The sequence below is a fragment of the Delphinus delphis genome, chromosome 4 (genome assembly GCF_949987515.2).
Source record: "Delphinus delphis chromosome 4, mDelDel1.2, whole genome shotgun sequence".
Lineage (NCBI taxonomy): Eukaryota > Metazoa > Chordata > Mammalia > Artiodactyla > Delphinidae > Delphinus > Delphinus delphis.
This window is the reverse complement of record NC_082686.1, coordinates 111117757-111140917: the sequence shown is the minus strand read 5'-3', so window position 1 is coordinate 111140917 and position 23161 is coordinate 111117757. Positions and strand designations below refer to the sequence as shown.

Below are 23161 nucleotides of genomic sequence, written 5' to 3'. Positions count from 1 at the left end.
CCATAAAAGGGGAAATCGACAGTAACACATTCATAGTAGGGGACTTTAACACCCCACTTTCACCAATGGACAGATGATCCAAAATGAAAATAAATAAGGAAACATAAGCTTTAAATGATACATTAAACAAGATGGAGTTAATTGATATTTATAGGACATTCCATCCAAAAACAACAGAATACACACTTTTCTCAAGGGCTCTTGGAACATTCTTCATGATAGGTCATATCTTGGGTCACAAATCAAGCCTTGGTAAATTTAAGAAAATTGAAATTGTATCAAGTATCTTTTCCGACCACAACACTATGAGATTAAATATCAATTACAGGAAAATATCTGTAAAAAATACAAACACATGGAGGCTAAACAATACACTACTAAATAACGAAGTGATCATTGAAGAAATCAAAGAGCAAATCAAAAAATACCTAGAAACAAATGACAATGGAGACACGACGTCCCAAAACCTATGGGATGCAGCAAAAGCAGTTTTAAGAGGGAAGTTTATAGCAATACAATCCTACCTTAAGAAACAGGAAACATCTCGAATAAACAACCTAAACTTGCACCTAGAGAAAGAAGAACAAAAAACCCCCAAAGTTAGCAGAAGGAAAGAAATCATAAAGATCAGATCAGAAATAAATGAAAAACAAATGAAGGAAACGATAGAAAAGATCAATAAAAGTCAAAGCTGGTTCTTTGAGAAGATAAACAAAATTAATAAACCATTAGCCAGACCCATCAAGAAAAAAAGGGAGAAGACTGAAATCAATAGAATTAGAAATGAAAAAGGAGAAGTAACAACTGACACTGCAGAAATACAAAAGATCATGAGAGATTACTACAAGCAACTCTATGCCAATAAAGTGGACAACCTGGAAGAAATGGACAAATTCTTAGAAATGCACAACGTGCCAAGACTGAATCAGGAAGAAATAGAAAATATGAACAGGCCAATCACAAACACTGAAATGGAAACTGTGATTTAAAATCTTCCAACAAACAAAAGCCCAGGACTAGATGGCTTCACAGGCGAATTCTATCAAACATTTAGAGAAGAGCTAACACCTATCATTCTCAAACTCTTCCAGAATAAAGCAGAGGGAGGAACACTCCCAAACTCATTCTACGAGGCCACCATCACCCTGATACCAAAACCAGACAAGAATGTCACAAAGAGAGAAGACTACAGGCCAATATCACGGATGAACATAGATGCAAAAATCCTCAACAAAATACTAGCAAACAGAATCGAACAACACATTAAAAGGATCATACACCATGATCAAGTGGGGTTTATTCCAGGAATGCAAGGATTCTTCAATATACGCAATCAATCAATGTGATACAACCTATTAATAAATTGAAGGATAAAAACCATATTGTTATCTCAATAGATGTAGAGAAAGCTTTTGACAAAATTCAACACCAATTTATGATAAAAACCCTGCAGAAAGTAGGCATAGAGGGAACTTTCCTCAACATAATAAAGGCCGTATATGACAAATCCACAGCCAACATCATCCTCAATGGTGAAAAACCGAAAGCATTTCCACTAAGATGAGGAACAAGAGAAGGTTGCCCACTCTCACCACTCTTATTCAACATAGTTTTGGAAGTTTTAGCCACAGCAATCAGAGAAGAAAAGGAAATAAAAGGAATCCAAATTGGAAAAGAAGAAGTAAAGCTGTCACTGTTTGCAGATGACATACTATACATAGAGAATCCTAAAGATGCTACCAGAAAACTACTAGAGCTAATCAATGAATTTGGTAAAGTAGCAGGATACAAAATTAATGCACAGAAATCTCTGGCATTCTTATATACTAATGATGAAAAATCTGAAAGTGAAATCAAGAAAAGACTCCCGTTTACCACTGCAACAAAAAGAATAAAATATCTAGGAATAAACCTACCTAAGGAGACAAAAGACCTGTATGCAGAAAATTATAAGACACTGATGAAAGAAATTAAAGATGATACAAACAGATGGAGAGATATCCCATGTTCTTGGATTGGAAGAATCAACATTGTGAAAATGACTCTACTACCCAAAGCAATCTACAGATTCAATGCAATCCCTATCAAACTACCACTGGCATTTTTCACAGAACTAGAACAAAAAATTTCACAATTGTATGGAAACACAAAAGACGCTGAATACCCAAAGCAATCTTGAGAACGAAAAACGGAGCTGGTGGAATCAGGCTCCCTGACTTCAGACTATACTACAAAGCTACAGTAATCAAGACAGTATGGTACTGACACAAAAACAGAAAGACAGATCAATGGGACAGGATAGAAAGCCCAGAGATAAACCCACGCACATATGGTCACCTTATCTTTGATAAAGGAGGCAGGAATGTACAGTGGAGAAAGGACAGCCTCTTCAATAAGTGGTGCTGGGAAAACTGGACAGGTACTTATAAAAGTATGAGATTAGATCACTCCCTAACACCATACACAAAAATAAGCTCAAAATGGATTAAAGACCTAAATGTAAGGCCAGAAACTATCAAACTCTTCGAGGAAAACATAGGCAGAACACTCTATGACATAAACCACAGCAAGATCCTTTTTGACCCACCTCCTAGAGAAATGGAAATAAAAACAAAAATAAACAAATGGGATGTAAAGAAACTTCAAACTTTTGCACAGCAAAGGAAACCATAAACAAGACCAAAAGACAACCCTCAGAATGGGAGAATATATTTGCAAATGAAGCAACTGACAAAGGATTAATCTCCAAAATTTATAAGCAGCTCAATAACAAAAAAACTAACAACCCAATCCAAAAATGGGCAGAAGTACTAAATAGACATTTCTCCAAAGAAGATATGCCGACTGCCAACAAACACATGAAAGAATGCTCAACATCATTAATCATTAGAGAAATGCAAAACAAAACTACAATGAGATATCATCTCACACCTGTCAGAATGTCCATGATCAAAAAATCTAGAAACAATAAATGCTGGAGAGCGTGTGGAGAAAAGGGAACCCCCTTGCACTCTTGGTGGAAATATAAATTGACACAGCCACTGTGGAGAACAGTATGGAGGTTCCTTAAAAAACTACAAATAGAACTACCATATGACCCAGCAATCCCACTACTGGGCATATACCCTGAGAAAACCATAATTCAAAAGGAGTCATATACCAAAATATTCATTGCAGCTCTATTTACAATAGCCCGGGGATGGAAACAACCTAAGTGTCCATCATCGGATGAATGGATAAAGAAGATGTGGCACATATATACAATGGAATATTACTCAGCCATAAAAAGAAACGAAATTGAGCTATTTGTAATGAGGTAGATAGACCTAGAGTCTGTCATACAGAGTGAAGTATGTCAGAAAGAGAAAGACAAATACCGTATGCTAACACATATATATAGAATTTAAGAAAAAAAAATGTCATGAAGAACCTAGGGGTAAGACAGACACAGAGCTACTAGACACCGAGCTACTAGAGAATGGACTTGAGGATATGGGGAGGGAGATGGGTAAGCTGTGACAAAGCAAGAGAGAGGCATGGACATATGTACACTACCAAATGTAAGGTAGATAGCTAGTGGGAAGCAGCCGCATAGCACAGGGAGATAAGCTCGGTGCTTTGTGACTGCCTAGAGGCGTGGGATAGGGAGGGTGGAAGGGAGGGAGATGCAAGAGGGAAGAGATATTGGAACATATGTATATGTATAACTGAGTCACTTTGTTATAAAGCAGAAACTAACACACCATTGTAAAGCAATTATACTCCAATAAAATAAATAATTAATTAATTAATTTTAAAAAATGTGAAAAAAAAGAAAAATGTCAGGCAGTGTTGCTGGATACAAGATAAATATACAAAAATCAATTATATTCCTAGATTAAAATTTTTTTAATGAATAATGCTATTTAAAGTAGTATAAGAATCACAAATGACCAAGAATAAGTCTATTAAAAGATGTCTAAAATTTTTACACACCGAACTGTAAAATATTGATGAGAAATTTTAAAGAAACTCTAAGTTAATGCAAGGCTATACACAGAAAATGGAGTGGTGACTCAATATTATAAAGATGTCAGTTCTCCTCAAATTATAATATATAGGTTCAGTGAACTCCCAATCTAACTCCTAATAAGTTTTTAATATTTTTTAGTGGGAATTGACAATGTAATCCTAAAGTTTATAAGGAAATGCAAAAGACCTTAAATAGACATTTGTTTGGTTGTGTAAGTTGTAGCATTCCAAGATTAGAGCAAAATGCATTTGATTTTTCTAAACTTTTCTGCCTAACTCTAAGTACTGACATCTGAAATATAATTGCCATGTCTATCCAATTCAGCTGTTCATTATCAATAAAATTACCTACGTGCTTTCTATAACTTGACACTGGATTAGTAGTATGAATAAAAATTATATACAGTCCACTAAATAAGTATTTGTAGACATACATCCACCACAGTTGGTATATAATTTAGTTCTTATGTTTATTCCAATTCTTTCACATTAAAAAGCAAATTAAACTCTAGCTATGGTTTAAGGTCTATTTCAGATTCCTCTTCTCTTCCAGATTCGTCTTCTCTTCCTCCGCCTTCTTTTACATAGATATATGCCATTTTCAAATATACACATAAGTAGAGAAAATGATGTAATAAACTCCCATGTACACCTTACCCAACTTCATCAATTGTCAACATTTTGCCAATATTATTTCATCCATCCTTCCACTTCCCCATTTTTTTCTGGAGTAACAGACAGTGCATTACTTCACCCACAAAAGTGTGCATCTATAACAGCTAAGGGATTTTTAATATATAACCATAATGCATTTATCACACCTGTCAAAAATGAACAATTATTCCATATTATTATCTAATTCCCAGTTAATATTCCAGTTTACCTGGTTGTCAAAAAATTTTATTACCTCATTCAAATTAGAACCTAAAACAAGATCTAGGCATTGAATTGGTTATATATCTTAAATCTCTTCTGCTCTTTTCTTTTACCCTTTATGCTATTTACTTGTTGAAGAAACTGCATCATTTGTCCTTTGGAATTTCCAACATTCTGGATTTGGCTGGTGTGATTTAACATGTTATTTTGCATTTAACAGCATTTTACAGAAAGTCCCTCAATTTGGGTCTGTCTGAAATTGCTTCATGATTTGATTCAGGGTGTGCATTTTTGACAGCAACATCACAGAAGTGAGGCTGGGTTCTCAGAGTATTGCATTAGAAGGAACACAATAATAATTTGTTCCATTATCACTTCTGTAACCTTTATTTGCTTGGTTAAGGTGGTGTCTGACAGGTTTCTACACTGTAAATTTTCCTTTGTAATTAATGAGTAGTCTGTGGAGAGACACTTTGAAACTACTTAACATTTTGTTCCTCATCAGACTTTCATCCTCCAGTTTTAGCATCCATTGATGATTCTTGCCTGAATCATTATTACTATATTGATTACCAAATAGTGATTTTTCTGATTATATCATTCCTTGTGCATTTATCAATTGCCATTCTAAAATAAACAAGTACTTCTCTTTCTCCATTTATTTATTGATTTCCTTTTATTTGTTTTTATCAGCATGGGCTTGGGGGTTTCTTTTATATTCAGTGGGTTATAATACTTTACTATTATTGTTTTTTTTCCATTTTTTATTGTGGTAAAAAACACATAACATGAAATTTATCATCTTAGCCATTTTAAGGTGTACAGTTCAGTGATATTAAGTACATTCATATTGCTGTGCAAATTGTCACCACCATACATCTCCAGATTTCTTTTCATCTTGCAAAATTGAAACTCTACACCAGTAAACAATAATTCCTCATTTTCCCTTACCCCCAGCCCCTGGCAACCACTTCTCTACTTTCTATCTCTATGATTTTGACTACACTAAGTGCTTCATTTAAGTTGAATCATACACTATTTGCCTTTTGTGATTGTCTTTCTTCACTTACCATAATATCCTCGTTTCATCCATGTTGTAGCACATGTCAATAATTTCCTTCTTTTTTAAGGCTGAATAACATTCCATTGTATGTACATACCATATTTGCTTATCCATTCATCTAGCAATGGGCACTTGGGTTGCTTCCACATTTTAGCTATTGCAAACAATACTTCTATAAACCATGAGTGTATAAATATCTCTACAAGACGCTGCTTTCAATTCTTTTGGGTATATACTAAGAAGTGAATATCTGGATCATATGGTAACTCTACATCTAATGTTTTTTGAGAAATCTCCATACTGTTTTCCACAATGGCTGTACATTCCCACCAACAGGGTTTTAATTAATCCACATCCTCACCAACACTTACTACTTTCTGGTTTTTTTGATAGGAGCCATTCCAATGAGTATGTGGTATCTTAATGTAGAGTTAATTTGCATTTCTCTAATGATTAGTGATGTTGAGCATCTTTTCATGTGCCTATTTACCATTCATATAATTTATTTTCAAAAAAGTTAAAGTTCTTTGCCCATTTTAGAATTGGTTGTTTGTTTTTCTCTTGTTGAGTTTTAGGAGTTTTCTATATATTCTAGGTATTAATCCTTTAACAGATATCTAACATGGAAATGTTTTCTCCCATTCTGTGGGTTACCTTTTACTGTTCATAGTATCTTTTGATGCACAAAAGTTTTAATTTTCATAAACTTCAATCTGTCTGTTTTTGCTTTTGTTGCCTGTGCCTTGATGTCACATCCAAGAAATCACTGCCAAATCCAATGTCATCAAGCTTCTTCCCTATGTTTTCTTCTAAGAGTTTTATACTTTTTATGTCTTAAGTCTAGGTCTTTAAATAATTTTGAGTTAATTTTTATATGGTATTAGGTGAGTGCCCAACTTCCTTCTTTTGCATGTTTATACCCAGTTTTCTTAGTATGATTTGTCAAAAAGACTATCCTTTCACCTATTGAATGACTTGAACTCCTTTGTGGATATATGTCAGTGATTATTTCTGGGTTTTCTATTCTATTACTTTGATCTATGTATCTGTCTTTATGCCAGCACCATACTCTTTTGAAATCTATAAAATATAATGTTATGTTTGTTGGTATGTTTTGACAACAGGAAATGTGAGTCCTCCAGCTTTGTTCTTATTCAAAAGTGTTTTAGCTATTCAGGATCACTTGAGATTCCATATGAATTTTAGGATTTTTTCCTATTTCTGAGAAAAAAAAGTCATTTGGGTTTTGATAGAATTGCGTTTAATCTGTAGATTATTTGGGGTAGTATTGACATCATAACAATGTTAAATTTTCTAATCAATAAACATGGAAGGTCTTTACATTTATGTCTTCTTTAACTTCTTTTAGCAATGTTTTGTAGTTTTCATTGTGCAAAACTTTTACCTCTTTTGTTAAGATAATTCCTAAGCACCCCCTTTTTTTTAACATCTTTATTGGAGTATAATTGCTTTACAATGGTGTGTTAGTTTCTGCTTTATAACAAAGTGAATCAGTTATACATATACATATGTTCCCATATCTCTTCACTCTTGCATCTCCCTCCCTCCCACCCTCCCTATCCCACCCCTCTAGGTGGTCACAAAGCACCAAACTGATCTCCCTGTGCTATGCGGCTATTTCCCAGTAGCTATCTATTTTACATTTAGTAGTGTATATATGTCCATGCCACTCTCTCACTTTGTCACAGCTTACCCTTCCCCCTCCCCATATCCTCAAGTCCATGCTCTAGTAGGTCTGTTTCCTTAATCCCATCTTACCCCTAGGTTCTTCATGAGCTTTTTTTTTTTCCCTTAGATTCCATATATATGTGTTAGCATACAGTATTCTGTTCTAGTCAGACAAGATACTTTATATTATATCTATCTTTAAAGTCTATTGAGACTTAACGTGTGGCCTAACATATCCTGAAAAGAATGTGTATTTGCACTTAAAAAGAATGTGTATTCTGTTGTTATTGGGTGGAGTGTTCTGTATATGTCTGTTTGATCTAGTTGATTTAATGAGTTGTTGAAGTCCTCTATTTCCATGCTTATCTTCTATCTGGTTATTCTGTCCATTATTGAGAGTGGGATATTGATGTCTCCAACTATTGCTGTAGAACTGTCTATTTCTCCCTTCAATTCTGACAATTTTTGCTTTATATATTTTGATGGTCTATTGTTAGGTTTGTAAATGTTTGTAATTATTATATCATTTTACTGTATTGAAATCTTTACTAATATATAATGTTCTTCTTTGTCTGTTATAAACTTTTTTGATTTAAAGTCTATTTTTTCTGATATTATTATAGCCAATCCTGTTCTCTTTTAGTTACTATTTGGATGGAATATTTTCTTCCATCATTTCACATTCAATCTATTTGTGTCTTTGGATAAAAGTAAGTCTCTTGCAGACAATGTTTTATTATATCATGTTTTTTTCCATTCTGCTAATTTCTGTCTTTTGATTAGAGAGTTTAATCCATTTACATTGAAAGTAATTGCTGATAAGGAAGGACTTCTGTCATAGTACTATTTGTTTTCTACATGCCATACAGCATTTTTCTGTTCATTTCCAGCATTACTGTCTTCTCTTGTGTTTAGTTGATTTTTTTTTGGTAGTGAAACATTTTAATTTCTTTCTCATTTCCTTTTGTGTGTATTCTATACCTATTTTCCATGTGGTTACTATGGAGATTACATCTTAAAGTTATAACACTCTAAGTTGAACTTATACCATCCTAACTTGAATAACATACAAAAACTGCTTGTTTACAGCTCCATTCCCCACCCCTTTCAATTGTTGATTTCATAAAATTACATCTTTATACATTGTGTCTGAAAACATAAGCTAATAAATTTTTATGCGTTAGTCTCTTATATATGTAGAAAACAAAATGTGGAATTATAAACCCTTGTTACAATAATACTAGCTTTTATAATCACTCATGTATTTTCCTTTACTGTGATCTTTATTTCTGCATAAGTCTTCAAGTTATTGTCTAGTATCCTTTGATTTCTTTCTTTTTTTAATTAATTAATTAATTTTTAAATTTTTGTCTCTATTGCTTTTCATTGCTGTGCGCAGGACTTCTCTGGTTGTGGCGAATGGGGGTTACTTTTCCTTGCAGTGTGCGGGCTTCTCATTGCAGTGGCCTCTCTTGTTGCGGAGCACAGGCTCTAGGCACGTGGGCTTCAGTAGCTGTGGCTCACAGGCTCTAGAATGCAGGTTCAGTAGTTGTGGTGCACAGGCTTAGGTGCTCCATGGCATGTGGGATCTTCCCGGACTAGGGCTTGAACCCACGTCCCCTGCGTTGGCAGGTGGATTCTTAACCACTGCATCGCCAGGGAAGCCCTGTGTCATTTGATTTCAACCTGCAAAACTACCTTTAGTATTTCTTGCAGGGCAGGTCTAGTGGTAACAAATGTCCCCAGCTTTTGTTTATCTGGGAAAGTCTTAATTTCTCCCTCACTTTTGAAGAACAATTTTGCCAGACATAGGATTCTTGATTGATAGTGTTTTTTCTTTTGGCACCTTAAATGTACCAGCCCACGGCCTTCTGTCCTCCAAAGTTTTGTTTTTAAATACTTATTTATTTATTTGGCTGCGCTTGGTCTTAGTTGGGGTATGCGGGATCTTCATTGCCCATGCGGGATCTTTGTTGTGGCATGTGGGCTCTTAATTGTAGCATGTAGGATCTACTTCCCTGACCAGGGATTGAACACAGGCCCCCTGCGTTGGGAGTGCAGAGTCTTAACCACTGGACCACCAGGGAAGTGGTGGTCCTGCAAAGTTTTTGAAGAGGAATTTGTTAATAACCTTGTTGAAGATCACTCGTATGTCAAGAGTTGCTTCTTTCTTTCTGCATTCAAGATTATTTTTTTGTCTCTACTTTTGACAGTTTGGTTATAATATGTCTTGGTGTGGGTCCTGGGTTCATCTTACTTGGTGTTCACTGAGCTTCTTGGATTTATATTCACGTCTTTCATCAAACCTGGGAAATTTTTGACCATTATTTTTTCAAATGTTCTCTCTACTCCTTTCTATTCTCCTTCTGGGACTCCCATAATGTATATGTTATTCTACATTATGAAGACACACTTGTCCCTTATTCTCTGTTCACTTTTGCTCCATAATTTTTCTTTTTGCTCTTCAGACTCAATAATTTCCATTGTCCTGCCTTTCAGTTCACTGATTCTTCTCCCTGTTCAAATATGCCTTTGAATTCCTTTAATGAATTTTTATTTCAGTTATTATACTTTTAGCTTCAGAATTTCTTTTAGGTTTTCTATCTCTTTACTTATATTTCCATTTTGATTATACGTCATTTTTTTGTTTGCTTACTTTCTGCACATATCCTTTTAGTTCTCTCTTGAGCATTTTTGAAACAGCTGTTTTAAAGTCTTCATCTAGTAGACCCATCATCAGGTCTTTTTCAGGAACAGTTTCTGTTGATTTTTTTCTCTTTTCAATGGTCCATACATTTCTGTTTCTTTGTATGCCTTGTTTTGTTGTTGTTGTTGAAAACTGGACATTTGAATCTAACAATATAGTAACTCTGGAAATCAGATTCTCCTTCCTCAGGGTTTGCCGTTTTGTTTTGTTTTCTATTGCTGTAGACTATCTCTGTGCCAAGGATCAGCTGAAGTACAAACTTAAGATCTTTTCAGTCATTTTTGATCCTGCTCCTTTCCCTGGGTATGCACAATGACTTTCTAATTTCTCTTGAATATGCAGTTGCTTTTTAATGCCCTAGTCTTAAATGTCTCATTTTCAAAAGGGAGAAAAAGAAAAAAGTGAGGGGGGGTGGTAAAAAGGTATTGGCCCTTTAAACCCTCTGGAAGTCACTCAGAGGAGGAGGGTCTTGCAACGAAGAGGAGAAGTGCAGTAACAATGGCTTCCCTCCTCTGTATCTGCACCTCCATGTTCAGAAGCTGCAATCAATGACCATAACACAAATCCCTAATATTTCATAACAGGATCCTTATTGCCCACCTTGGATCCCACAAGCTGTGTGCAAGCTGCTCCAGGAATACATACACAGCTGCCTGATGTGGGGCATGGGGGAGGGAGATGGGTAGCCACTGCTAGGCTAAGAACTGAAATTGACTGAAATTAATGGCAGTTTACCCTTTAAACATTCCCCTGGAATTTGGAAGCCTTCAATGGATGCCAACGTTCAAAAATACTTACATCAAACAGTTTCTACCAGTGTAATTGTTGTTTGAGTGGGAAGACTGATTCTTGGTGCTTTATACTCTGCCATCTTCCCAGAACACTCCCCCTCATTTATTTTGATGAATAGATTGTTGTGGCCCTTCACGCTTGCTCCTGTGTATTTGTTACAAGCCCCATAATTTTTTAGGCACATCACTTTCTGGCAGAATAAGACATTCAGGCCTATCTCATACTTTCCCTATACTAGCTCTGGAATCTCTGTTTCAGGAATCTCATTTCTCTAAGAAACTTTATCCTTTTAGTATAGAATGGTATTTAGGAACCAAAATATGGGTGCTAGGTGTGGTAACTGCTTTGGAGAGAAATTGATACTAGGATCTTTCAACATATGTATAGATGATACAGATATAGATATATAGATATAGATTTCCATAATAACACACATCTACATCCATCTCTCCCTCCCTCCTTCTCTCTCTCTCTCCAACCATGAGTTCACACTGATTCCTCCAATTCAAGTTGAACATCGCAGCAAATCTTTTAGTTTTCTCCCTCCCCATATTTGCAACTCCCTTCCTCCTGACAGTGAGAAAGCTGGATCTTGATGTTCTCAATATTTTTAGCTCTTTGTTCCATTCCCCTGTATATTATCAACCTCCTGATCCTCCAGCTGCCTCTTTGGCCCCAGTCCCTCAGGCTTCACTCCCCCTGGCCATCTCAAGGAGAGGAAATGAAGGAGAACAAATAAGTATTTTTTAACTGAAGAAAAGAACAAAAAAGGGAAGAGAAAGAGAAAAGTAGAGAAAAGGAAAAGGAAGAGGAGCTTTTTAACCTGTCTCCACAGTCACACAGTAAACTGTGAAGGGCAGAGAGCAGGATCCTGTGCAGAATGAGGAAAAACTGAACAGAGATAGTTAACATTTTTTACCATTAAACAAAGCTCTGGGCTCCTTTTCCTCAACACAATCATTCTTCTATAATGTACTGGGAGAGACTAGCTGGTGTTTGTCCTTGTTTCAAAAGCCAGAGATGTCTATTCTGCATGCAAAAGAACCTCCTAATAAAACTCTCTCCTTATCAGTATAATGTTCAACCTAACCTGGTTGTATCTGACCGCTAGGCCAATAGGTGCAGAGGCCACTGACCCTGGAGCTAAGTGGACTATGGAAACTGTCATGTGTAAAGGAACAAAAGTCCCTGATCAAAGGCAGGTGTGCAGGGAAAGTTGGTCTTCTCTGGCATGCTCTTGGCAGGGCACTCCGACAGGTCTGGCAAAGATGGGAAGAGAGTTAGAGGTCAGGGCTGGGGCACAGTTTAGAGCTCCATGGCAGGGTTGATTTCAGACAAAATTGTGAAACAGGCAGGATCTGTCCCAGGATGGAACATCTATTCAAAAGCCCCTCTGGCAATTGACTTCTCCCAGGCCACACAGCGGGATACTATGGAGGGGAAAGGAAGGCTGGGGAATTCTAAGAGCCTGGTATAAAGTAGGCCAGGACACCAGGGTGTCAAGGAGTCTTCATTTTAAAATGGAAGAAGGATCTCAGGTAGAGGAATCTGCTCCTAGAAGTGGAGTTAATTTCCAGATTTGTATTTGGAAATCACCTGCCCAGTGTTAAGCAAGAATGTAGTGGTGATAGAAGGAGAATTAAGTAAACATGAGAAATGATCACAACTGCAAAGACTGGGACAAGAGGAGAACCTGGTCCTGGTTCTCCTTGACTGGGGACACCACTATATCTAGTGTGATTTGGTCATTTACTTCTATTCAGTAAGACTTTCAGTTGTTTAGTGACTTAGGTGAGTTAGTTCACTCTCACCACCTTTTGTTTCCCACCTAGAAAATGAGAATAATACCTACTTCATAGGGTTATTATGAGAACTAAATTAGCAATTAAAGTAAATCACCTGGTACAGTACCCAGCACATTATTCTCCTTCTTATTTTTATTTATGTCATGACCAATATCTTCCCCTTCAATTCCCGTGTGCACAGTGTTGTGACCCCAGCTCCTGAGTCACACCACATCAGGGAGCCCTGCAAGCATGCTCACCACTAGATCCTAGACAATGCATCATAAAGAATATAGCAAGCAGATGCTGCAAAGTTTTTTTCACCTTATGCTAGTTACCTATGCACGCTTTTTATTCACCTGTCCATTCTTGAGGACAGATACTGGGTATTATCATGTGCAATCTGTAGAATAAAATGGGTATGAAATTGGAGTCAGAGACTCCTCGTTTTGAATCATAGGCCACTTAGAAGGTACATGATGCTGGACAAGTTACTTACCTATTCCTAGCACGTTTTCTCTTTAATAATAGGAATATGAGACCTTCTTGGGTCCTTTCGAAGATTACTTACAGTGCTATTAAAGTGCTAGTCCTGCCTGACATGTAACAGTAACCAATAGATGGGCAATGCTATCATTATTATGGAACACTCAGCACAGACTGAGTACTAACAACATATTCAGTGAATTAATGAAGTGACCCCACATAATATCTTCATGGCACCTTCCATTGCTAATGGACCCTTCAGCAAAACACACCCTGCAAGACCATCTAGTACAATGATCTCATTTTATAGAGAGAAAAACTGAAGCCCAGCCAGAGAACATAACTGGTAGGGTGCCCAGCAGACAAAGCCAGAACCCAGGATTTTGGACTCAATATCCTGAGCTATCCCCACCATCCTGTGACATGCTTTCTTGAAAGGTGTCATTCATAATGTCTTCTAAGTCATTTAGGGATTTCACTTCCCATGCTCTTTCACCAAGAGAAGCCAAGTCCTGAGATCTTCAGGTGGGCCCATGAGGAGTGGCTGGTTAAGCTGAGCAGAGTCTAGTGCTCCTGGGGCAAAAGAAACAGATTGCAGATTCCTCTACTGCCCTGACAGCAAATGCCATTGTTTGATGTCCCTGCTCTGCGTGGGAAGAGGATAGCAAAGTCCACCTGGTTTCTTAGCTGTTTCAAAGTAAACCTTTGATCTATACAGATTTGTAGACAATTGGTGTCAACTCTTGGTTTCTACAATTAAATTATCCTACCCTTTTAGTTGTCCTAAATGTTCCACAGATAGGCCTTTTACATAAATATATGCAACTTGTCTATATGTGCAACAAGACTTATTAACCCCTCAGGGTAGAATCTGCCTGAAAATAGATTAAGTAGCCTCTATCTCCACCCCTCCACCCCAGGGGAAAGTGGTGTGAGGTTGCAGAAGAATCAGTGGACTGGAGCTATGAATACACAAAAATTATACACCAAGGGGTGTGTGTGTGTGTCTGTGTGTCTGTGTGTGTGTGTGTTATGATGGTGAGAGTCCCAAGATTTTATTAATACTCAAAGGGGTCCATTAGTACCCCAAACGTGTTGAAATTCTAAACATTTATTATCTGCTCTTGTCTTTTTTCCAAGTCTTAGAATTGGGAAAAAGTAGAGGTAGAGTGCTTGATAGCTTTTCCCCAGACAGGGAGAAGTCCCTGTTGGACCAGGATCTTCAGGCTCCTGCCTCAAGTCTAATCCACTCAAGACTGCAAGGGTGGCTTTCCTGGTAGGGGAAACTGGTGGCAGAGACTCAAGCCCATCAGAGGCAACAGTCTCTGAGGCTTCAGGCAACAGAGCCTGAGGACTCTGTAGCAGGTGAAACTCTAGAAGAGAGTCTTCCTAGAAGCCCCAGGTTGAAGGATAAGCATACCTGTGGCTTCCTAGGGGTATCCTGTAGGGAGACAGCCTAGGACGAGATGTGAAAATACCTTTCCCAAGAAGGACAAAAGGACCTGGAGCAGTCTGGTGCAAGAGACTGCTGAACGTGGAATCAGATTTGTGTAGGAAAGGGAAAACAAGGATTAAGTAAAAGGAAGGTTTAGACCAAAGTGGACAAGGGAATAAAACCAAAAAACCCAAGAAAGCAAGCTACTATGTTTTTGAATAATGCACAAAACAACAGAAGACGGAGCTCTGTAAAGTTAGAAAATCTTTCCTGAAAATAGCCTTAGTCTAAAAGTTCAGGAAAGCAAATTTCACATAAAATTCAGTAACCAAAAGTACTGCGGTCAAATACTATACAAAGTTATTACAGAAAATTAAATAAGAAGAAAAATAACATATCTACAGACAACGAAAGCATGCCAGAAAGACATAGCCTCAAAATATCTAAAATCTATAACCTACACAAAAGTATGGAGAGAGCTAGAAACAGTAGAGATGTGGGTAAATATTATAAGATTTTTTTCATTTTTAAATTTCTTTAAAAGGTAATTGACAGCTTGATGTAAAAATAATAAAAATATACTGTGGAGTTTCTAACATATGTAGAAGTAAAATGTATGATAGTAAGAGCACAAAAGATAAAACAGGGAAATCAGTGGGGTAGTACAGCCAGCTTGTGATGGCTTGCAAAGGCTGATTGTGTGTATCTCTACTCAACTCTGAATTCATTGACATTACTTTGGTAGCTTGAAATCATCCATGGCGAGAGTATATACTCCATGAAACTGGCAAATGACACAAATCAAGGTTTTTTTTACCTTGAAGATCTGGTTGTTAAAAGTTTATCCACACATCACTGGGGAAAGTGAAGCTGTACAGGATCTTATGTTAGACACAAAGTGATATAATGTTATTTGATGCTGGTATTAAGCTAAAGATGTATATTACAAACCTTGGAGAAGATATTAAAAATAAAATAATAGCTAATAAACTAACAGAGAAGTAAAATGAAATACTAAAAATTATTCAATTAATCCAACAGAAGGCAGAAAAGAGGAAATAAGGAACAAGGAACAGATGAGACAGATAGAAAACAAATATCAAAAATTACATTATATATAAATGAACTAAACACATCATTTAAAAGGGAAGAGAATGTCACACTGAATAAAAAAAAAAACTATGTGCTTTTTATAAGAAACCCTCCTTAATAGAAAGAAACAGATGAATTAAAAGTAAAAGAATGTAGAACAATAAACCAAGCACAAACTATCATGAGAAAGGTGGAGTGGTCATATTAATATCCAATGAAACAGACTTAAAAAGAAAAAGTATTACAGAGACAACTAGGAACATTTCATAATGGTAAGGGAGTCAATTCATCAAGAAAGCCTAATCTCCTAAATGTGTATGTAACAAAGCCTCCAAATATATAAAGCAAAATCTATTTAAACTGGAGGGAGAAATGAGCAAATCCATACTTATAGTTGGAGAGTTCAATCCTCTTCTCTCAGTAATTAATGCAAAAAGTAGATAGAAAATGAGTCAAGGCAGAGGATTTGAACAATAACTTTAGCCAACTTGACCTACTGCTACTTATAGTACTACACTACATATTACAGAACTACACCAAACAATTAAGAATACTTTTTTTTTAAGTATACATGGAACATACACCAAGACTGGTCATATGCTGGCCAAAAAAAAAAAGAAAAAAGTCAATAAATTTAGCAGGATTGAAGTTATATAGAATATATATCTTCTGACCACAAAGGAATTAAATTAGAAATAAATTACAAAAGTATATCTGGAAAATTGCCAAATATTTGGAAATTAAAAAGAACTTTTAAATAATCGACAGATCAAAGAAGAAATCTTTGAAAAACTAGAAAAAAATATACCTCAATGATAATGAAAATAAACATATCAAAATTTGTGGGATTCAGCTAAAGCAGTGCTTAGAGGGAAATTTATCATTTTAAATGTCTATATTAGAAAAATAAAATGGGCTAAATATTGATATAAGCTTGCACCTTAAGAATCTATGAGATTAAAAAATAATAGTGGGACTTCCCTGGTGGCACAGTGGTTAAGAATCCATCTGCCAATGCAGGGTACACGGGTTCGATCCCTGGCCTGGGAAGATCCCACATGCCGCGGAGCAACTAAGCCCATGTGCCACAACTACTGAGCCTGCGCGCTAGAGCCGGGGAGTCACAACTACTGAAGCCCCAAGCCTAGAGCCCACGCTCTGCAACAAGAGAAGCCACCTCATTGAGAAGCCCACACACCGCAATGAAGAGTAGCCCCTGCTTGCCTCAGCTAGAGAAAGCCCGAGTGCAGCAACAGAGACCTAACATAGCCAAAAATAAATAAATTAAATAAATATAAAATTTAAAAATAATAATATGAAAATTTATAAAACTAAAAATTCATTCTTTGAAAAGTTCAAGAAAATTGATAAAGCTACAGCTACACAGGTCAAGAAGAAAGAAGAAAATACAAATTACCGGTATGAAAAATAGAAGAAGAGATATCACTACACAACCTATAAATATTAAAATAATAATAAGGAAATATTTTGAGCAATTTTATGGCAAAAATAGACAATTTAGATCAAACAAATTCCTTGAAACACAAATTTTGCCGCTCTAGATTTTCACTGGTTCTTTTTGAAACCTTACACTTTTTACTTTGTTATGTTCATGTATGTATGTATGTATGTATTTTTGGCCACATGGCTTGTGGGATCTTAGTTCCCCAACCAGGGATGGAACCCGGGCCCTTGGCAGTGAAAGCTCCCAGTCCCAACTATTGGAGTGCCAGGGAATTCTCTTCATGTTTTCATTTAAATCCTTGTGCCTGTTTATAACAACTGTTTAAAGTTAATTGTCTGAATACCATCATCTCTGTGGTTTCTAGGTGAGTTTCTACTGGTTGATTTTTCTGATGACTCTGGGTCACATTTTGTGCTTCTTTGCACATCTGGTAATCTTTGTATCTGATGCTGGATATTATGCATGTCACACTGTTGAATATTTAGATTTTGTTGTATTCCTTTAGTGAGTATTGAGGTTTATTTTAGAGGGCAGTCAGGTGACTTGCAGATCTGCTTGATCTCACCAAGGCTAGTGTCACTCTCAGTAAGGGCAGTTATGGAGCAGCCCTTAGTCTACAGCTATTTCAGCCCCAGCTGCCTTCAGAGAAAAGCTTAGGTGTTCAGTGAGGTCTCTTCACACTGGTTGGTAGGAACGTGATTGACTCCTGGCCCCATGGGAGCCCTGGGCATTGTTCAGCTTATGGGCCTCTCACAGTCATTCTTTGCCTAGCCTGACGGACTTCAGTTTCATTCTATACACAAGCAGATTAGTATTTTGCCAAACATTTCAAGGAGACTCCTGTACAGATCTCTCTGTATACAAATTCCAGTCACTCTGGCTTCCCCAAACTCCTATCTCTGTTTCCTCAACTCAGTGTGATGGGCTCTCTTGGGTTCCTGCTCCCTTTGCCATGATCTGGAAATTTCCTCTAAGGAAAAAGTAAGGTCATCACTCTGCACACCTCTTTTCTTTTCCTTCTTTCAAGGATCATAGTCCTGCACTGTTATAGCCCAATGTTTGAGAACATTTGTTTCATGTATTTTTTCCAGTTTTTTAGTTGTTTATGGAAGGACAGCAAATCCTGTACTGGTTACTCATTCACAGGCAGAAGCAGAAGTCCATACACCAAACTGACACTTCACAATATATAACTTGGGTTCCCATGCAGCATTTATTGAGGCACTACCATAGGCTGGAATCATGGTAATAATAGATAAGGCAAAATCTCTGGTAAGAAACTGACTTAAATGAGTGTAAATCACACTTCTAGGAAATATACTGCAAAAAGGTAGTAGGATGAGATTTTTGCGGTAATTTTCATATTTTTCAATTAATCTGATCAGGAGTTTGATTCCGCTTGACATTATGGATTTTAAATGCTCAAATATATTTTCAAAATGCAGAAACTCATTCCTTATCAGTCCTTGATACTGCACACACTAATGCTTTTTTTGCACACTCAGACTCCCTTCAGACAGATTTATTGCTTAAATGTTATTTAAGTGACTCGTGGGTAAAACCATCAAACAATAGGGACGGAAGTTGAGCTAGTATGGTAGAGGTCTAAAAAAAGATATAATTTAAAACATACTAAATTCAGAAGCACAATTCTAGTATAAACAAACCATTTTCTGCCCCTGCCAAAATCTGAGAACATTTCATGAAGTTTTCTGAAAGACACAATAATTTTTATTCATTTTATTTTTTGCATCAGTTACAGGACACACTTATAAAGATTAACTGATATTAACACAGACCCACCATGCAGACAAGTGAGAATGTGGCCCCACTGGATTTGCAGGCTCTGAGCATCTCTGCGGTTGCCCACTTGGATCAATTTTTAATTTCCATGGAATGTGCAGGCATCCAGAAGTTCTGTGAGAGGTAACATAAGAGAAAGACCGTCAGGTACTACCTGTGCTTATTAAGTATGATGCTCTTCCTATTTTCTAAAAGTAAATGGTAGGTAATGAAGATTTTTTTTAAAAAATCTCTCTCTCTCTCCTCTAACTGATGTCAGTGCTATCCTTAAACATCTACATTTTCCTCTCCTCCTATTCTCCACGTCTCTAACACATGATATAATTTAACAAAAATTCAGGCACACTCCCAATAATTTGATTATTCCAGCTCTAATTTTATTTCTCCAACTTATTTTTTTTGAGGCAGCTATGCCATGTCTATAGTACATAGAAATAGAGAGAAATGACTTACTTAGTGCCACTTCTACATATGTATATATGTAGAGGTGGCCTGCTTAGGCTAACAACACTTGTTTATTTTAATATTAATTATACATTTTATTTAAAATCTTTGAAAATTGGTCCACTGTGAGTGGTATGTATGTGTTATTTCCAACCTCCTCCCTACACTGAAGTGCTCCCACACACAGACATTTTCATTCTATTAGCCAAAAAATGGAAATATACATGTAAACAAGTTCAATTTCCAAATGATCTTCAGTTCTGTTGCACTCTCTGGCTCCTTCAAATGATTTGGCCTTTTCGGTTAGTGTCTTATACTGTGGCCTAATTGACTGCCTCCCTGGTAAGCCTGAATCCTCTTGCAGGGCCAGGAGCAAGCCTTCCTAATCTTTGTGTCCTATTCGTACTGGCCCAGGCTTGGCACACTGTCGTCCTTAAGACAAACATGTTTACTTTGACCGCCACGTTATTGCTCCTTGGTGTTTATTCTACTCACCAGAGTGTAAGCACTGTCTCATGTTAGCAATAGCATGAAGATACTCTGGCCCTAAGTATTTTTGATAAGTTGTTCTGTCCTGAAGGTTAGTCAAACATTCTGTGTCATCGCTGAAGAGCAGATCCTTGCTTGAGGATTTGAACAGCTGGAACATCATGTATTCAAACCCGTTTCTTCCAAAGAGCTCCTGGGTTAGACAGACAGACAGCGAGTGACCAGCAGCACTGGGCAGCACGGAGCTGTGTGTTCTGCTTCAGAAGCCCCGAGTCTGCTGGACTGCTCAGCGCCAGGCCCTAGGAGACCTGGGACACAGAGACAGCTTAGGAGGTACCGTAGTAAAATGGCACAAAGCATGGCCTCTGGGTTCAAATCCAGGCCCTAGCTTTTCCTGTCGAGTGACATTAAGAAAATTCTTGACGGAGCTCAGTGAACCTCAGTTTACTCATTTGTATATGGAGGTAATTATGCTAAATACTGAGATGATGTATGTAAAGCAACTGCTAAATAGAAAGAGCTCCAAGTTCACAGCTGTATCACTATCCCAACCAATCACTGCCAGATGTTTTCAACTCTCTGGGTCATCCTTCCATGTCTTCCTGTGGCCGGAGCCCTTACTACCTTGTCTCTTCTGTTCTCTGGACCTGCCCCAGGCACTGACCCTGCCCCTCCCCCGCTTCCTGCCCCTCCCCGCTTCCTTTGTCCACTTTCCTTGTAGCCCAGGTGACAGCTTGCTCTGTGTGGGACCCATCCCTTCAAAAGTCCATGACCAAGAGCCTCTGTATTTCCACCTGTCCCTGGGTCATCACCTTTTAACTGGGATGTGTGGGCAGAATGTGCTAAGATATGGATGACTCATTTGGGGCTCCTCCAGGAATGGGGTGTGCTAGGGCAAAAGGCAGACAAGGCTCTGGGTTTCCTTAAGATCATCTGATTCAGACAGCCACTACTTCATAGGGTCATCCCTTGTTGGCTGCCTGTAGAGGTCATGAGTTGTCTGAATGTTGGCTCTTCGACTTTCACGAAGCCAAAACAGTCTCAGCCTACCCAGGTACAGGAAACACACTGGGATCCTCCCTAGGTCACACAGAGTAACCTCCGTTCTGCCTTTTCCACATGTAGCCCAGCCTACTGTGAAGGGCACAGGGCCAACTCCCTTATTTCTGTGACAGAACAAGCCCAAGAGGTACCACGACTCTGCTTAGAGAGTCAAGTGAGTCTCAGGGAGACGCTTGAGATACCCATGCGTCTGGGACTCTTCCAGTCCACTGTGATATCCTAGACAGCCCCAGAGCAAGAAGTGAGCGCAGCCGCCAGCCTTCCGCATTCATCAGAGTCAGGGCCCACTGCCGAGGGAGAAAGGGCATGCGACTGGGATGTGGCCTGTGCAGCTCTGCAAGTAACCTAAGCATTCGTTTCGGGGATGAGGACTGAATTCCCACACCTGTTGATTGAAGAGCATTCTGCGGACAAAATCCGCCTTATCTTTCCTTGAGACCACAGCATGACTTGGGGCTATGGCCAGGTGGCAGCTCTGAGCCTCGGTCACAGGCTTCCTGGTGCCATCGAGGCACAGCAGCTGGAAGTCCTCCTGCTTCAGATCCTTCGCCCAGGCTTCAGGGTTCTTTCCTGGGGAGAGAGAGGAGGTGGACAGGCTACAGCTGACAGCTTTGGTCAAGGCACCCTCAATGGGGGGTGTGACCGACCACCAGTGCCTGGGAGAATCACAGAGGCGCAAAAAAAACCAATAAAGCCTTTACAATAAAGCAGAAGAGCAACATTCATAAACTCATAGATTCTCTTAAAGGCAAAGATTTCTTCAACAGACCTGAAAAGCACTAGGCAGAAAGGAGAAGATTGATGGATTGAACCATACTAAAATGAAGAATGTTTATCAAAAGACATCATCAAGAAAGTGAAAGGCAAGCCTTTTCAGAGAGGGACAAGATATTTGCAATACACATAGCTGACAAAAACTTGTATCCTGAACGCCTAAAAATCAAGACAGCCAGATGTGCTCATATGGACTGTGGCAGCTGTGTGTTTGTCAGTTGAGTTCAAGACCAATGTGATAACCAACCCTGTCAAGTCTGCCCAGACATGAAGAATTTTCTCATTCCCTAAATAAAAAAGGTTAGACCAAAGTCACCAGAGTCTGATGGGGTTAATAAACTTCCCCCTTGCCCATCTGGGGAATGATTTCCCAGGAAGGACTCTGAGTTTTCCGAGAAAGGAAAGGACAGCGTAGGCGCCTACCGTCAGTGTTCCGCAGGACCGTGGGATACTTCACAAAGGCCACGTCTCCCTTCTCAACCAGACACCTGCACAGAGAGGGTCAGGTCAGCAAGGAGGACTTACAGCAGTGGGAGGGAGAGGCTCCAAGAGGGAACCACTGGGAGCTCCCAGCCCTACCCCGGGCCACTTACACCACACACGCTCCTGTGATGCCTGCTGTCCCTGGGGACTCAAGGGGAAATGCCGTGGGAAAATAGAAGTCTGCTTATTTAGATTCTGTTGTAGATACCTATTGTTTGGTTCCTTGTTTTAAACACTGATTGGTTTCTCCACAAGAGCTGCTTGTGTTCTCCTATGAATAGGGATATCCAAGGATAATTCTCTGGTTGGATCAAAACACACATCAGAGATTAAAATCAGTGTAAGATGTGATTCTGAAGGAGTCCTATCACATCCATATGTCTACTCAGCCTTAACAAAAGTTAATGTGCATCATGAGATATTTTTCATGCTTAATCCCCTGAAAAATGTTTCTGTGTGTTTTTTTTTTTTTTTTTGGTGATACACGGTCCTCTCACTGTTGTGGCCTCTCCCGTTGCAGAGCACAGGCTCCGGACGCTCAGGCTCAGCGGCCATGGCTCACGGGCCCAGCTGCTCTGCGGCATGTGGGATCTTCCCAGACCGGGGCACGAACCCGTGTCCCCTGCATCGGCAGGCGGACGCTCAACCACTGCGCCGCCAGGGAAGCCCTAAGGTGCATTCTTTGTGAGAAATGTTGAGCGCGTTA

At 38.4% G+C, this 23161-nt stretch overlaps 1 protein-coding gene across 1 annotated transcript in view; it reads right to left on the bottom strand.

Annotated features, from left to right (window-relative positions):
* Positions 1–18702: 18702 nt before the first annotated feature.
* Positions 18703–23161, bottom strand: part of LOC132424998 (inhibitor of carbonic anhydrase-like) — a 40652-nt gene continuing 36193 nt past the window's right edge. Inside the window, 4 exon segments of the mRNA XM_060011287.1 lie at positions 18703–19317; positions 20143–20329; positions 21584–21768; positions 22396–22460. Of these exon segments, the coding sequence (XP_059867270.1) occupies positions 19283–19317; positions 20143–20329; positions 21584–21768; positions 22396–22460 (472 nt within the window). The 3' untranslated portion in view covers positions 18703–19282.